This window comes from Rhinatrema bivittatum, chromosome 8 (genome assembly GCF_901001135.1).
Source record: "Rhinatrema bivittatum chromosome 8, aRhiBiv1.1, whole genome shotgun sequence".
In the NCBI taxonomy this organism is placed as follows: domain Eukaryota; kingdom Metazoa; phylum Chordata; class Amphibia; order Gymnophiona; family Rhinatrematidae; genus Rhinatrema; species Rhinatrema bivittatum.
The window spans coordinates 8,276,370-8,293,940 of record NC_042622.1 but is presented as its reverse complement, the minus strand read 5'-3'; the positions used below and the strand labels follow the sequence as shown (position 1 = coordinate 8,293,940).

At 51.3% G+C, this 17,571-nt stretch overlaps 1 protein-coding gene across 2 annotated transcripts in view; it reads right to left on the bottom strand.

Moving 5' to 3' along the window:
- The window catches only part of TCEA2 (transcription elongation factor A2), a 43,863-nt gene that overhangs the window by 13,519 nt on the left and 12,773 nt on the right, over positions 1-17,571 (bottom strand). For both annotated transcript variants that reach the window (XM_029612192.1, XM_029612191.1), the window contains exon 3: positions 17,024-17,129. In XM_029612192.1, the coding sequence (XP_029468052.1) occupies positions 17,024-17,129 (106 nt within the window). The remainder of the gene's footprint in view (positions 1-17,023; positions 17,130-17,571) is intronic.

Below are 17,571 nucleotides of genomic sequence, written 5' to 3'. Positions count from 1 at the left end.
CATGTTTTTAAAACTTTTCTTAAAGGTTTTGAGATCTCTCTGTAGTCTGATCTCTAGAGGCAGAGTGTCCCATAACGCGGGGCCTGCTAAAGATAGGGCCCTTTCTCTCACTGTCTTTACTGAGGGAATGGTTAAGAGAGCTTTGTTTGCTGAACGAAGGTTTCTGTGTGGGACGTGTACCCGTAGTGCGGTGTTTAGCCAGTCTGATTTTTCATCATGGATTAGTTTTATGGATGGTACATAGGGCTTTGTATTTTATTCTGTGTTCAATAGGTAGCCAATGCAGTTCTGCTAGTGTTTCAGTTATATGGTCCCTCCTTTTTCCGGTTAGTATTCTCGCTGCTGTGTTTTGTAGTATCTGAAGTGGTCTTAGTGTTGTATTTGGGAGTCCTAGTAAAAAAGCATTACAGTAGTCAGTGCTGGAGAAAACCAGCGCCTGAAGCACTGTTCTGAAATCAGCTGGTGTTAGCAGTGGTTTTAGTTTTCTGAGGGTGATGAGTTTTGCATAGCCTTCTTTTACTTTTAGCGATATGTGCTGTTTTAGATTGATTTCTGGATCCATTACTATTCCAAGGTTCTGGAATCGATGGCATTGCATGATCTGAGGCAGCAGGGTTTTACCAGACGTAGATCTTGTCAGTCAAAGCTGATCAATTTCTTTGATTCAGTGACCAGAGAATTTGATTAGGGGAGAGCATAAGGCCTTTGACAGGGACAAGATATCTCCTATTTTGTATACCTTGCCCTGGTTCCTCATTAAATTATGTTTGCACGCCAGGAGGCTTGTTTAGCCTTTAAATCATTTTGTGACATGGGGACAGGATTTCTGAAGGACCATCTGGTTGTGTATAATCCTACTCAGCCTTAGTCATCACAAGCAGCCCTGCTAGCTGATCCCCCTCTTAAGGCTCTTAGACTGTACATGGAAGGCTCTTAGCCTGTACATGGAAGGAGAAATGTGTTCTTACCTAATAATTTCCTTTCCTTGAGTCCAGCCAGACCAGTCCAAACGTATGGGTTTATGCACACCAACCAACAGATGGACATAAAGACTAAAATGCTTGATGTCACCCCATTTAGGCTCCCATACTGGCCTCAGCCTGCCAGTAACTTCTTTAACAGGCTAATAAAAAACAACACACTCTCCCGCTCCCCAACCAAGAGGCTTCCAAAAAGAGAGAAACCAAACAGCACAAGTACCCTCAATTGGAGAAATTACTTACCTGATAATTTAATTTCCCTTAGTGTAGCCAGATTGACTCAGGACCAATGGGTATTGTGCTCTTCTGCTAGCAGATGGGAAACGGAGTCAGATTTCAAAGCTGACATCACTCTAGATATACCCCTGCAGTAACCTCAGCTCTTCAGTATTCTCTTCGAAAAGCCATTGTGGATATATCTTTGCTTAAATAACTTGATTAAACTTGAGTAAAACTTGAACTGGTTCAACCAATTTCCAAACTGGAGACCGCCAGTGCACTCAACCAATTAACGCCGACACCAGACAAACTGTGGGTGTCTTGAACTAGGGGTAGGCCACGGCTTACCCATATTTGCTTAGTCTTGAGGTTTGCTAACTGAGGTTCTCCTTTTCTGGGGCAGCCGTGGGCGGAATGCTGAGTCCATCTGTCTACACTAAGGAAAACAAATTTATCAGGTAAGTAATTTCTCCAATTCCTAGCGTGTAGCCAGATGGACTCAGGACCAATGGGATGTACAAAAGCTACACCCAGACAAGGCAGGAGGCTGCCCTTGGCCCACTTAATAGTGCCCTTGTGAAGGCTGTGTTTTCTCGGGCCTGAACATCCAGGCGGTAGAACCTGGAGAAGGTGTGTATGGAGGACCACGTCACCGCCCAACAGATCTCGGCGGACGACAGCAGCTTGGTTTCTGCCCAAGAGACTGCCTGGGCCCTCGTAGAATGAGCTTAAACCTGTAGAGGTAAGGGTTTTCCTGCCTCTATGTAGGCTGCCTTGATTAATTCTTTGATCCAGCGGGCTATGGTCGCCCGCGAGGCTGCTTCTCCTTGTTTCTTCCCCGCTGTGAACAAACAAGCAATCCGTTTTGTGCACTGGTTCCGATCTTTCCAGGTATCGCACAAGGAGTCTGCCGACATTTAGATGGCGAAGGCGGCGTGAGTCTTCAGTGTCCTTATGTTCATCCGGAGATGGTAGCAAGATGGTTTAGTTCAAGTGAAACTCTGAAACCACTTTCGGTAGGAAGGAGGGGACAGTGCGCAGTTGTATGGTTCCAGGTGTGAACTTAAGGAATGGTTCCCGACAGGATAGTGTCTGTAGTTCGGAGATGCGACGAGCTGAACATATTGCCACCAGGAATGCCATCTTCAATGTTAAGAGGCATAGAGACAGACCGCGTGTTGGTCTGAAGGAAGCCCCAGCTAGGAAGTCTAATACTAGATTGAGATTCCATAGAGGCACCGGCCACTTTAGGGTGGTCGGAGTTGTTTAACCCCTTTCAGAAAGCGGGACAAATCCAGTGGGTTGATAGCCAGATACCGTCCACTTCGGCTCTGAAGCAGGCCAGTGCGGCTACTTGGACATTGAGGGAGTTGAGTGACAACCCTTTCTTCATACTGTCCTGTAGGAATGCCAGAATCATGGGAATCTTGGCTGTCTGCGGGAGAATCCTGCGGACCTCATGCCAGGCTTCGAATACTCTCCAGATCTGTATGTATAACAGGGATGTGGAGCACTTGCATGCTCGGAGCAGGGTATCAATCACAGCCTTTGAGTAACCGTGCTTGGGGCATGCATTGGTCATCAATCGTCGTAATTGTTCCATCAGTTTCCTTCTCCTCGGAGGAGGGAGGAAGACTTTGCTCTGTTTGGTGTGAAACGGGCCCCCAGGTACTCTAGCGATTGAGAGAGCTGCAGACTGCTCTTGCCCGTGTTCACGACCCAACCGAGTTCCTGCAGTAGGCTCTTGACTCTGGTCACCTGCCGGCTCTCTTCCAAAGACTTTGCCCTGATTAGCCAATCGTCCAGGTAAGGGTGTACCAAGATCCCTTCCTTCCTCAGTGTTGCCGCCACGACCACCATGATTTTGGTGAAGGTTCTGGGGGCGGTTGCTAGGGCCGAAGGGTAGTGCGCGGAATTGGTAATGGTGACCCAGTATCGCAAAGCGCAGGAAGCGCTGGTGATCCTGATGGACTGGGATGTGAAGGTAGGCTTCGGAAAGGTCCATGGAGGTTAGAAACTGTCCTGGTTGTACTGCCATTATTACAGAGCATAGAGTTTCCATGCAGAAGTGTAGAATCCTCAGATAACTGTTGACGTTCTTGAGATCCAAGATGGGCTGGAATGATGCTTCCTTCTTGGGATGATAAAATAGTTGGAATAGCGCCCCGTATTTTGTTGGGGTGTGGGAACGAGAGTTATTGCCTTCAGACTGAGTAGTTTTGTTAGAATGGTTTCTACTGCCAGTCTCTTGGAGTGGGAGTGGCAGGGCGACATCATAAATTTGTCTCAAGGGATGCTGTGGAACTCCAGAGAGTAACCTTCTCGAATGTTGCTTAGAATCCATTTGTCTGACATTATCTCGACCCATCTTTGGTAGAAGAGGGCAAGTCGACCCCCATCCTGTGGATGGGTCGGCCCGTTCTCATTGTGCAGCACTGCTGAAGCCTGCCCCCAGGGCCTGCTCCCCTCTTGGTCTGTCTGTTCCGAAATGGCTGGGACCTTCTGGAGGGACGAGGTGCCTGGAACTGCGAGTTCCTGTAGGGTCTAAAGCGCTGTGATCCTCTGCCCTTGGTTCTTCTGGGGGAGGGACGCTGAGATCTTTTACTCCTATCTTCCGGTAGCAGAGCCACTGGGGATTCGCTCCATTTACTGGCTAACTTCTCCAATTCGCTTCCGAACAAGAGAGATTCTTTAAAGGGCATTCTTGTGAGATTCGCTTTAGATGTCACGTCCACAGACCAATTCCGTAGCCATAGTTGTCTTCTGGCTGCCACTACTGAGGCAACGCCCTTGGCTGAGGTGCGCACTAGGTCTGAGCTTGTGTCCATGAGAAAGGCTGCTACAGGTTCCATCGTCTCACCGGTATACGTTCTGGAGTTATTTGCCTCTCTCGAGAGGAGCAAGCAGGAATGTGCCACCAGTGCACAACAGGAAGCAATCTACAGTGTCATTGCTGTTGCATCGAAGGCCTGCTTAAGGATGGATTTCAATCGTCTGTCCTGAGTGTTCTTCAGTGCAGCCCCTCCTCAACAGGAATCGTTGTTCACTTTGAGATGGCACAGACCATAGCACCCACTTTTGGGAAATGTAGGCGTTCCTTGGTCGCTGGTTCTAGAGGGTATAGGGCTTCCAAGGCCCGACCCCCTTTGAAGCTGGCCTCTGGGGCATCCCATTCCAGGTCAATCAGTTCCTGGATGGCTTCCATCATTGGAAAGTAGCATGAGGCCTTACAAAGGGACACCAAGATGGGGTTCTTCTTTGGTTCCGCCATAGGGTCCGTGCCAGGAATACCCAGCGTCTTCAGAGTATGGGAAACAAGGGCTGGTAATTTGTCCTTGTGGAAAAAGTGAAGCATGGTTCAGTATCGTTCCATTCCTGGAGGGATTTCTCCTTCTTCCAAGAGACACTCTCATCATCTAAGGTGTTTGGGTCCCTGTTAGTGAAGTTCTTGGTTAGGCGAGGCATGTCTCGAGGCATCCGGGCCGGGAGGATCTCGTGCTTCCGGCAGGGGTTGAGCCTGGGGCGCAGCTGGGGCTGATTGTGCCTGAATGAAGGCTTGCAGCCCTTGGAAAAATTCCAACCAGGAGAAGGTCCCTGGGTCCATGTTAACCACAGGTGGAGTCTGAGTAGGGGCCCCAGAGGTGCCCTCCTGTGGGGAAGCCATCTCGGAGATGCATAGGCTATTGTCAGTGGTTCCGGAACCATCTCCAGACAGTAAGGGGCCAGGCTTTGGTTCTCCCTGGGCTTCTTCGCAATGACACAGGCAGGACTCCAGGCTGCACTGCTCTTATGTGGCAGGCTGTGCAAAGAGTGCCTTCTGGCCTTCTTGGGTGCCAGTGCCATTGTCTCTATGTGTTTGCGCGCATGTATTTGTGCGCGCCGCTGTGTGCGTAGCTGTGCGCGCATCTGTATTGGACACGCACAAGTTAAGGGTATCGGCCGTCCAGCCTGCCCCGCACATACCGCCGGTCGAGAAGGGAAGATGGCGCTGACAAGCCCCGTGCATAAGATGGCGCCCCCCAAGGGTCTCCACGTATGTGGACCCTTGCACCGGATCAGGGCCTAGCTCAACCAGGGCTGCTCAACCCAATCGGTGCTCCTGTCTAACCTCGCCGGGGATGGATTCAGAACGGCAATCCGAGCTCTGGAGACCGGAGACCTGAATTTAAAGATTTTCTTACCTGGTCTCGGCGCTTACTGATCGTGTGTCAGACAGTCTCCAGCTGTGGGGGGAGAGGGAATTACCTTCACCGCTGCCTTTCAGCCACCCTGGGGGCTAAGTCCACACTGGGAACCGGGTACCGGACCAAGGCACACCTCTGAGGGATATCTGAGATCAATCTCAGGAATTCTCGAGTCGGGGAGGGACCCTTAGATATCATCGCAGGAGAGCGGGGCTCGATCTTCCTTAAGGTAAATTTGGTTTCTTCTTTGCTGTAATTCTTAGTGTCTGCATCTGCTAGGAGATGGAGAGATACTGAAGAGCTGAGGTTGCTGCAGGGGTATATCTAGAGTGATGTCAGCTTTGAAATCTGACTCCATCTCTCATCTGCTAGCAGAAGGGCACAATACCCTTTGGTCCCGAGTCCATCTGGCTATACGCTAGGAAATTCAAGTTTACCGGTCATCAAAATAAATGTGAAATGAGTAAGTCTTCCTGGAACATAAGACACCTGAAAAAAATGGATATAGATATATAAACATAGATATGGATATATTTGGCAAAAAGAGTCCTGGACTGGTTTGGCTGAACTCAAAGGAAATCAGATAAGAACAAATGTTTCCTTCCTGTTCCAGCCAGAAGATCCCGATGATTGGGATGTACCCAAGCTTCCTTTCTAATGCGAGGGATCCTGCCAAACCCACTCTGAAGACCTCCAAGCCAAAGATAGCCTCCTCTGCAGCTCAAACATCCAGCTGATAATGCTTTGAACAGGAACGTAAGGAAGACCAGTCACCTCTTTGCAAATCTCTAACAGTACACTAAGAGAAGTTCCACTCACAAAGCAGCCTGTAATCTCATGGAATGTGCCCTCGCATACTTGGGCATTGGCACAGTCCTGCTCTGCATAGGTCAATCCAATCACTGCTCTAATCCAGCATGACTACAAAGCCTCTCAAGCCACTTCACCCTCCTTACGGCTACCAAAAAGAATGAATAAGTTATCAGACTTCCAGAAACTATTAATGCCTTTCAAATCCTCCTTACATCTAAATGATATGGTCAAGCATACTCTACTCTGCATGACTCCCTACTGAAAAAAGTGAAACCACCTTCGGAGAAAACACATACGAATCTTCAATATTTGGCTTGAAAACACTAAAACATTTCTTTGTATGAAAGTGCCTGCAATTTGGATGTTTGACTGACTTAACACATCACCACCAAGAATGTGACCTTAAGGGTGAGCAATCTGACTGAAACCTCCTCAGAGGTTCAAAGGAAGATCCCACAAGGAAAGACAAAACCAAATTCAAATTCCAGGACATGACTTTCTGAAGGTCTAATGTGTTTAATTCCTCTAAGGAAATGCAGTACATCTGGTTGAGGATAAAAGTCTACCCAAAATACGACCTTATAATGGGCAATTGCCACTACCTGAAATTTCAAAGAATTCAAGGCCAAACCTTTATCCAAACCCTCTTGCAAATGGTACCAAACTACCTCTAGCCAAAATTTCCTTTGCAGCATTCTACTCCCCAAAAATTCGCCAGACCCTCACATAAGCCAAGGAAATAGAAGTCTTTCTAAAATGTAAGAGTATCCATCACCTAAAACAAGATCTCTTGGGGGCCAAGCCATAAGACCCTGAAACAGAAGACTCCGGCCCTGAGGCATCTATAAGGGATCCCCGATCAATAACCTGACTAGATCTGTTCACCAAGGATGTCTCAGCCAATTGGGAGCTATTAGGATAATGAGTCCTTAATGTTTTGAAATCTTCTGCCCACAAGTGACCAAACAGGAAATACATATAGAAGACCCTCTACCAGTCATGTCTGGATCAAGGCATGCTAGCAGGATGACCCCCTTTCTTTCCTTCTGCTGAAGAATCTTTCCACTTTTGTGTTTTTGACAATCATCATAAGGTCCATGACAAACTTTTCCCAAAATGCCACAATCTGAACAAATGTAACAGCTCCCATTCCCCAGGGTCCAGTGTGTTGTGGCTGAAAAAATCTGCCTGAACATTCTCTTTTCCCATATTGTGTGAGGCTGAGATGATCCTTACATGTTTCTATGACCAGAGAGGACCTACTTCTGCTGACAGACAGACAGCTTTTTGACCCTCCTTGGTGGTTTACATATACCTCTGCTGTTACATTGTCCAACAGAATTCTGAATGCTTGCTCCCTGAAAATTGTTGCAAAATGGGAGTAAAGTCAAACATATCACTCTGGTTTCTAGATAGATCACCTGGCTTCTTCTGCTGAATCACTAGACCATGACCATGTGCTCTCCAACCTAAGAGGCTAACATCCATAGTCACCCTGATTCAAAAGGAATACTCTGGGTCTATTCCTTTCTGCAAGTTCTTGGTCAATAGCTACCAACCCAAGCTCAACCAAACCTGTTTTGGCACAGAAAACCTTCTCACATAATCCTGTGACCAAGGGTCCCAGTGGGACAGCAAAGTCTTCTGCAGGAGCTTCATATGCACCACCACAGAACCCAAGAATTCTAGATAACTCCACACCAAGAGCCTCTTCGTGTCCAACAAGGAATATACTGGACCTTCTGTAGCAATAATAGGGTGTGGCCCAGCAAGTCCCCAGATACCAAGAACTGAGTAAGCTGCAGTTTGCTCTTCACAAAGTTTACTACCTAACCCAGTTCCTGAAGCTTCTGGACTACACTGGTAGCTGCTGCCTCGCTTTCCTGAGGCAACTCTGCATGAATTAACCATTCATCTAGATAAGGATAAACCAGAATCCTCTCTCGAAGCAGAACCATCACTAATACCACAATTTTGGAAAAGGTCCTTGGGGCAGTGGCCATCATGAAAAAAATCACCCAAAAATTAAAAATGTCCTCTGAATAGTGCAAAATGAAAATACGTCTGATTACTTTCCTTGATCCGGATGTGTAGATTTGCTTCTGTCAGATCTAAAGACATTAGGAGCCAGATACTGAAAAATAAAAAATCACTAGCCAGATAAGTCAGACTTATCCAGCTAAATGGCACTGCTGAATATTTGGCTATGGTCAACAGACACTACTTAGTCAGATGTCATCTGACTAAATATTTAGCTGGATAACTCCGGGGCCTAGTTAGCCAGATAACTTATCCATCTAACTCTGGTAGAGCCACAGGGCTGTCTTAAAGTTAGCTGGATAAACTTTAAAATAGCCAGGTTAGCCGGCTAATTTGCCAAGCCACACAGTGGCTATGGACCCCTAGGTATTCTCCTTACCTCAACACCACTATAACCAACCTTAGGGTCTCCATCCTGAAGGAAGGGACTCAAGTTCTTTTTGGAGACCTGTTTTAGGTCTAGAATAGACTGAAAAGACTCTTTCTTCTTGGGGACCACAAAATGTAGTGAATATCAGTTCTGACCCCACTGAGGAATCAGCAGGAATTTCTGCCCTCATGTCTAGAAGACAATTGAATTATATTTTTACTACCATCTCCTACTGAACAGAATGGCAAAGAGAAACCATAAATGCATCTGAAATAGGATGGGAAAACTTCAAGGCTCAACCATCCCAAACGACATGGACCCATTTCGGATAATCAACCTCCTATTCTGAACACTGGAGACTAGGTCCCAACACTCATTGGGAGTTCCAGGAGGTTCCTGTGTTCCCTGAATTCCCATCCTTGCCACCTTTTCTGAAAGGGACTGGAACCTACTAAAAGGTCTAGATCTCTGACCCATTGAAGATATCCCCAGTTTACTTCTCTGCAAGTCTCAAACTATTTCTGGACCGGAGTTGACCCTTTAGGCTTGTCTTCAGGAGGTCTGGGAACCTTAGACTTCTCCAAGCCTTAACCATCTTCTCAAGGTCTTCTCCAAATAATAGTTTCCCTTAAAGGAAATCCTAGATTACTCTCCAAAACTGAATCTGCCGACCAGTTCCAAGTCATAAAAGGCGCCTGGCTGCTACAAGAGAAGCCATGCTTCTCACTGACATGCAAACTAAATCAAAGGATGCATCTGCCAAAAAGGCCAACCTGGGCTCCAACTGAGCTGCCTCATTCAGAACAGAGCCTATGCCTTCCAGTGAAGTGTCTTGTAAGCACTTTGACAATCTCAAACCTATTCTCGCAATAATATAGCTACAGGCTGCCACCTAAAAAGCCATAATAGAAGCCTCAAAAGCCAGCTTAAGCACCCACTATCTTTCTGTCCTGCACATCCTCGAGAGTCGCACCTCCCTCCACTGAAACAGTAATCCTTTTCATGACCATACAAACCAGTGCATCCACCTTAGAGAAGGTACAGCTTTGCCAAGGACCTTCCATCTTTAAAATTAGTTTCAGGAGAATCTTATTCTAATTCATTCAAATCCTTGACCGACCTGTACAAAGGAAACGATTTGCGGACTTTCATAAACTAACAATAATAGGATCCTCCTCCATCTTCTCTTCAGATATCTTTAGGATTTTCAGAGACTGAGAAATTAAGGAAGATTACTCCTCCTTATGAAACAATCTAACCATAGCTAACCAGCTTCCTCCTCATTGGGGATATTCTCCCTCTACCACTTCCCCCTCAATGTCACTCACTCGCAGGCCCTTAAGGTCAACGAGCCATCAGATCTGCGTCCTTATGGGCCTCTTTTCTTGACCTCTTGCGCCCCTTACCCACAGAAACAATTCTCTGAGGGAAGGCATCAATGAAGAAAGACTTGGAGGTGCACTCTGCTCCAAACAAAAGGCCCAAGAGCATTTCAAATGTTCTGCAGAAACTGAAGCCTAGGCAGAAGGGATCCCGTCTGAAAACGAAGTAGGTGTCCCATTAAATGTGGCAGCAAAACACAGCCCCAGAAAGATTGAGAAGAGTTTCTGCACTGCAGGAAACCAGGAGGATGCCCTGGGTCAGAATCTATACACTGCAGCTCCAAAAAGAAAATTATTCCTTACCTGCTAATTTTCGTTCCTGTAGTACCATGGATCAGTCCAGACAGTGGGTTATGTCCCCAATCCAGCAGATGGAGTCAGTCAAAGCTTTGAGGGGGCGTCACCATAAGTGCTACTACCCCCCTCTGCAGGAGTTCAGTATCGAGTATATCCAAGCCCGAGTAAACCAAGAACCCCCAAATTGGATCAAGTTTAAGGAACGGCAACAATCAACCGTATAACCTAAGCAACAAAACCGTGCCCGCCCCACCAACGGGTGGGAGGACAAAAGGTCAGCGTGTCAACCCCAAAACGGAACTGTGACAAACAGTGAAAAAAAACTGAGCAATCGTGAAAGACAGAAAATACTACCGTCCCGTAGAGGAAAAAACCCCGTCGAGCAGGAGTAGGACCCAAATGCGGTGGGCGTCTGGACTGATCCATGGTACTACAGGAACGAAAATTAGCAGGTAAGGAATAATTTTCTTTTCCCTGTACGTACCTGGATCAGTCCAGACAGTGGGATGTACCCAAGCGTCCCTAAACCGGGTGGGGTCCTGCGAGACCCGCTCGTAGAACCTGCTCACCAAAGTGTCCAAAGACCGAGGAAGCGAGGTGAAGACGATAGTGTCTGGAGAACGTGTGTAGCGATTTCCAGGTGGCCGCTCTACAGATTTCTTGAGAGGAGACCGAGCGGGTCTCCGCCCAAGAGGCCGCCTGAGAGCGTGTAGAATGCGCAACAATACCGGGTGGGGGAGTCCGCCCCACCCCAATGTAGGAAGCGGCAATGCCAGCCTTCAACCATCTGGCAATGGTCGTCTTCGAGGCCTGAGCCCCCTTCCGAGGGCCGGACCAGAGGACGAAGAGATGGTCAGAAGTCCGGAAGTCATTCGTAGCCTCCAGATAGAGGTGCAGGGTGCGCTTGACGTCCAGAAGCCGGAGAGACCTTGGCTCCGAAGCGGAGAAGGAAGGAAGCTCCACCGTCTGATTCACATGGAACGCGGACACCACCTTCGGGAGGAAGGAGGGAACAGTACGAATCGAAACCCCGGAATCCGAGAACCGGAGATAGGGTTCTCTGCACGACAGGGCCTGCAGCTCCGAGATGCGCCGAGCGGAGCAGATAGCCACCAGAAACACCGCCTTGAGAGTGAGATCCTTGATCGTCGCATTCCGCAGTGGTTCAAACGGAGGTCCCGACATGGCCCGTAGCACCAGGTTGAGACTCCAGGAGGGACAAGGATTCCGCACCGGAGGTCGCATGTGCTTGACACCCTTGAGAAAACGGAGAATATCCGGGTGTTGTAGCAGGGAACCCCCGTCCCGCAGGAGCGAGCCAAGGGCGGCCACCTGAACCCGGAGTGAGTTGTAGGCAAGTCCCTTGTCCACCCCTGCTTGCAGAAACTGAAGGATCTGAGGAACCGAAGCCTCAGAGGGACTCGTGTTCAGTCCGGCACACCACAGCTCGAACACCTTCCAGACTCGCACATAGGCTACCGACGTCGAAGTCTTTCGAGAACGCAGCAGTGTTGAGACTACCGCCTCCTGGTAGCCCCGGCGCCGGAGGCGGTGCCTCTCAAAAGCCAGGCCGCAAGACAGAAGAGTTCTGCCTGGTCGAAAAATACCGGGCCTTGGTGAAGGAGGCGGGGGAGATTTCCCAGAAGGATGGGTCCGTCGATCACCAGTTGGAGCAGGTCCGCAAACCAAGGTCGTCTTGGCCACTCCGGAGCGACGAAGATCACCGGTCCCTGGTGTACCTCTACGCGGCGGAGTAGTCTTCCCACCAGCGGCCACGGCGGGAACGCGTAAAGAAGCAGGTTGGCCGGCCACGGGAGTACGAGAGCGTCCACGCCCTCCGCTCCCCGCTCTCTCCGGCGGCTGAAGAACCGGGGAGCCTTGGTATTTCGTGCGGATGCCATGAGATCGAGGTGGGGGGGTCCCCACCGTCGAACGAGCAGCTGCATCGCCTCGTCGGAGAGGGACCATTCCCCGGGGTCCAAGAGCTGACGGCTGAGGTAATCGGCCTGTACGTTGTCCACGCCCGCGATGTGCGAGGCCGCCAGGCGGGCCAGATGCCGCTCCGCCCACTGCATCAGCATCTCTGCTTCGAGCGCGACCTGCGGGCTGCGGGTGCCGCCCTGTCGGTTGATATAGGCCACCGTCGTCGCATTGTCCGATAAGATCCTGACCTCCCGGTTCCGGAGGAGTGGCAGGAAGTGCTGGAGCGCTAATCTGACCGCTCTGGTCTCCAGTAGATTGATGGACCACTTCGATTCCTCCGCGGACCACGTCCCTTGCGTGGCGCTGCGGTCACAGACCGCTCCCCATCCTACGAGACTGGCGTCGGTGGTTACCACGACCCAATTTGGTAGATCGAGAGACATGCCGCGGGCCAAATTCTCCGGATTCATCCACCAGGTTAGACTGTTCCTGGCAAACAGCGGTAGAGGAAGGAGCACCTGGTAGTCCTGTGAAAGCGGCTTCCAACGTGATAGAAGCGCTCTCTGTAGAGGCCTGAGGCACGCAAATGCCCAAGGGACCATGTCGATGGTGGAACCCATCACCCCTAGGAGCTGCAGATAGTCCCAGGAGGTGGGAACCGATAACGCAGAAAACCGTTGTATGTGATCCCGCAGGGCTCGCGCCTTGTCCTGACGTAGAAAAACCGCGCCCAGACGGGTGTCGAAGGTCGCCCCCAGGAAATCCAGGCGCTGCGAGGGTACCAGGGAGCTCTTGGAAAAGTTCACCACCCATCCTAGGGACTGCAGAAACTCTATAACTCTGGCCACAGCCTCCTGTCCATGCTGAAAAGACTTCGCTCGGATGAGCCAATCGTCCAGGTAAGGATGAACGAGAATCCCCTCCTTCCGCAAGGCAGCCGCCACCACCACCATGATCTTGGTGAAAGTGCGCGGAGCCGTTGCTAGCCCAAACGGGAGAGCCACAAACTGGAAATGTTGATCCAGGATCTTGAACCGCAGAAGACAATGATGCTCCCGGCGAATGGGGATGTGGAGGTAGGCCTCCGTCAGGTCCAAGGAGGCCAGGAATTCCCCGCGATGCACCGCCGCGATCACGGACCGCAGCGTTTCCATGCGGAACCGAACCACCCGGAGCGATTTGTTGACTTCTTTCAAGTCCAGAATGGGCCGGTAGGATCCGTCCTTCTTTGGCACCACGAAGTAGATGGAATAATGGCCCGAGCCCACCTCTCCGAAGGGCACGGGCGCAATGGCGCCTATCTCCCAAAGTCTGTCCAGGGTCAACTGCACCGCCTGTCGCTTGGTGTCCGAGCCGCAAGGGGAGAAAATGAACCGTCCCTTTGGAGCGCGGACAAACTCCAACGCGTAACCTTGTCCGATGGTGTCCAAGACCCACTGATCCGAGGTGACTTGCGCCCACTCCTCGTAGAAGAACGCCAGTCGCCCCCCGATCCTGGGGACGGCGGAGTGGGCGAGCTGAACATCATTGCGAGGACTTGGGAGAGGGTTGTCCAGCTGCGGGGGGCGGGCCGCGCGGGGCGGCGCCCGCGAAAGGAGCGAGACCAGGGCTGAGACCTGGGGGCAGAGGGCCTGGCTGCCGCCGGTCTGTAGTTCCGGTAGCGCCGTTGCGCCCTGGCTCTGGTCCGCGAGGACGAGAACGCCCTGGTGGAGCGATACCTGTCTTCCGGCAGGCGATGAACCGCATTTTCCCCCAGCGTCTTGATGATTTGATCCAAATCCTCCCCGAACAGGAACTTGCCCCTGAATGGCAGGGAGCCCAGGCTCGACTTGGAGGATGTGTCCGCCGCCCAGTTGCGGAGCCATAGGAGGCGCCGTGCCGCTACCACCGAGGCCATGGAGCGGGCGAGGACCCGAAACAGGTCATAGGAGGCGTCAGCCCCATACGCAACCGCAGCTTCCAGTCTATCCGCCTGGGCGGCCTCCCCGGCCGGTAGGACCTGAGATGTGAGCAGTTGTTGAACCCAGAGAAGGCTGGCCCGCTGTACCAGCGAGCTACACATCACCGCCCGCAGACCTACCGCGGAGACCTCGAAGACCCGCTTGAGGAAGACTTCCAACTTGCGATCTTGCGCGTCTCGTAAGGCCGCTCCCCCTGTCACTGGGATGGTTGTCCTCTTCGTGACCGCTGTCACCGCGGAGTCCACTTTAGGTACCTTGATGAGATCGAGAAAATCTTCCGGCAGCGGGTAGAGCCTCTCCATGGTCCGGCTGCCCTTGAAGGAAGCTTCCGGGGCATCCCACTCCCCGGTGAGAAGCTGAAGGAAAGAATCATGAATGGGAAAAGCCCGAGCCCTCGGTCTCCGGGCTGCCAGGACCGGATCCCCCTTCTTTGAGGAAGTGACCACAGCGGGCGCTACGGGCGCGGGCGGCTCCGGCGGTGGATCGAGGTCCAACTCCTTGATAACCTGTGGAAGTAGGTCCTCCAGCTCTTCCCGCTGGAACAGACGCAGCGTGTGCGGATCATCACCCTCTGAAGTGGAGTCTCCTTGACCCGGATCCGCCGGATCCGATCCAGGGGAACCTGGTCGTGAGCCCGCAGTCCCCGAGCTCCCCGGGAGCCGGGCACGAGCGGGAGGCAGAGGGGCCCCCACACCCGCCGGAGCGGGGGGGGCCGGTGAAGGTAGCGAGGGCCGCGGCATCTTGTTTGGAGGAGGTCCCGTGGGAGCCTCCAGGCTCTGCAGATATGCGGTGTGCAGCAAAAGGATAAACTCTGGGGAAAACCCCTGTCTACCCGAGGGGGGCTCCGAGGGGGGGGGGCCCCGGGGAACCCGGCCCCTGCGGGACTGTCTCCGGGTCCGATTCCGGGAGTAAGTGTGGCGGGGATTCCCCAGCATCCCCGGCCCCCAGCGCTGTCTGTTCCCCCTCAGGGCGTGCAGAGTGTAAGATGGCCGCCGTTCCCGCCAGGAATGAGGGAGGGGCCGGCCCCCGCCGCCCGGGCAAGCCTGTGAGACGAGGGAAATCGATGCGGGGCCGCGAGGTGCCTTCCCCCCCGGGGAGACACCTCGCACAGATGCCCTCCCTCGAGATCCGCGAGCCCGGCTCGCCGCAAGCAGAGCAGCGCTCTGGCCGCGGCATCGGAGCTGTGCAGGAAACAGGCCCGGCAGATCAAAAAACCACCCGGCAGAGCCTCGGGGGGGGGCCGAGAACGGGAGCGCCGCTGCGGGGGGGCCCGGACGGCCTGCACAACCCGCCGAGGACGAAAACGGCACCGCGGGGGGGCCTTCCTGGCCGCGCGACCCGCCAACGACGACCTCCCTGCCTGCCTCCGCAGCCCACGAGGAGCCGCGAAAATGGCCGCAGGCAAGAGAGAGAACGCGGAGAGGCCGGTCCTACTGGCCTCCGCGACCGTCCGTCGAAGCAAACTGCAGGGAAAGAAGCAAAAACAAACACTGCACTTACCCCGCACGCAACGAAAGAAGAAGGAGAGAGCAGACAAACATAGAGGGAAGCCACGCCTCCCAATTAGGGCCCTCTAACTCACTTTACACTTTTTTTTTTTTTTTTTTTTTTAACAAAACTTGATCCAAAAAGAAGTAGGCAGAGAGAAGAAAATCAGATAAAGAAGTACAAGGGATGCCTGAGGTAATCGGGAGCAACCCGTATTCCCTACTCGCATCTGCTGGAGTCAGAAGATACTGAACTCCTGCAGAGGGGGTAGTAGCACTTATGGTGACGCCCCCTCAAAGCTTTGACTGACTCCATCTGCTGGATTGGGGACATAACCCACTGTCTGGACTGATCCAGGTACGTACAGGGAAATGGCTGCTGTTCCCGGCAAAGCAGCACGCACACTAGTGGAAACTGGTTCAGCCATCAACCCTCCCCAATGCGATCTCCCCCAGAGCCACTAAATCACTTCTTGTCCTCTCCTCTGCACAAGCACGGCAGAAAAACTCCTCTGTCCCCCAGCATGTTCCACATACTGAGCAGAGGGCAGGTTTCTTCCCATGCTAAAGGGGAGTACACATAGCTCTCCCTTCCTGATCGGAGCCCAAAACAGAGAAGGTAAAATCTCTCACTCGCCACGGCTCAAAAAACAAACATTACTGACCAGTCTGTTTTCTCTCCTCTTCCCCGCCCCCCTTGTTTTTTTAAACTTTATTCGCCAAACATGGGATAGGCTTAGACAGGAAGCAGGAAGGCAATATCTCCAATAGACGGGAAGAAGGCAGGGGGCAAACCCATATAAATGTCTGATGCTCTAATCCATAAGACTGGAAGCCCCCTGCTCTAGGACTGTACTCAACTAAGGGAGGAAGTACAAAACTTTCACCTCTGGAGCTGCCCATGCAAGCTCTCAATGTTTCCTCTTCACCTGGCTTCACCAGGGCTCTGCTGGCAGCACAGGATGCTTGCCTGACATCTGCTGGAAGCAGAGAATCCTGGCAGCTTGAGATCAGCACAGGAGCCTATATGGGGCAACATCAGCAAACCTTTTAATCTCCGTCGCCACCTGCTGGTTGGTGGGCAAAACCCAGGCATCTGGACTGGTCTGACTGGATGAAGAGGAAGCATTCTTGCCTGCGCAACTTGCTTCCTTGTATTTTGTATGTGTACGCTTTATGAAATGCTTGTGTTGACCTGCATTGCTGTGTTTTTAGATGATATACCTCACTTAGTGGGCATTCCTATCTTCAGAAAATAATAAGCCTCAGTTAATAAATTAAAAAATGAATGTTCACATCCAGACAGTAAGCTTCCTTTCCTCTCCCCTCCTCAAGTAAACTAGTTCTGAAAATGGCTCGTTTCTTACCCAAGAGCTTTTTCCAGGATTTGATGAGTGACTTGGAAAGAGATATAACTTCTTCGTCTGTACTCTGCTTTCTTAGGGCATTGACAGACATCCCAATCCTGGTGGACTGAAAGCCAAGAAGAGCGTTAAACAAGGATTTGACCAAAGTGGAAATGTTTCATTGGAATGCGAATTAGCCACCCCATCTACTCCCTCTTTCATTCATCCAGCGCACCAATTCTCAACCTGAGCATGCAATTCAAGCCTGGATATCTCAGACACCTCCTTCCCATGTGATTCAACTACCACTCTTCAAATCCGTATCTTGGATATGTCGTATACAGCATGGAAACCAGCCATCCAGTGATGGAGGATTCCTCCGCTTACAGAAGACTACCTGCAGACTTTAGAGGAATAGCTGATGACTCAATCTTGATATAACTCAGAAATTAAGGCAAACTTCTTCTGTTTAGACTGACACTCGGGACAGCTGTCAGATTTTCCTGCTGTGCAAGATTTTCAGGCTGAAATTCTTTTAAACATTTCTTTCATATTCTCCATTGAAAGCA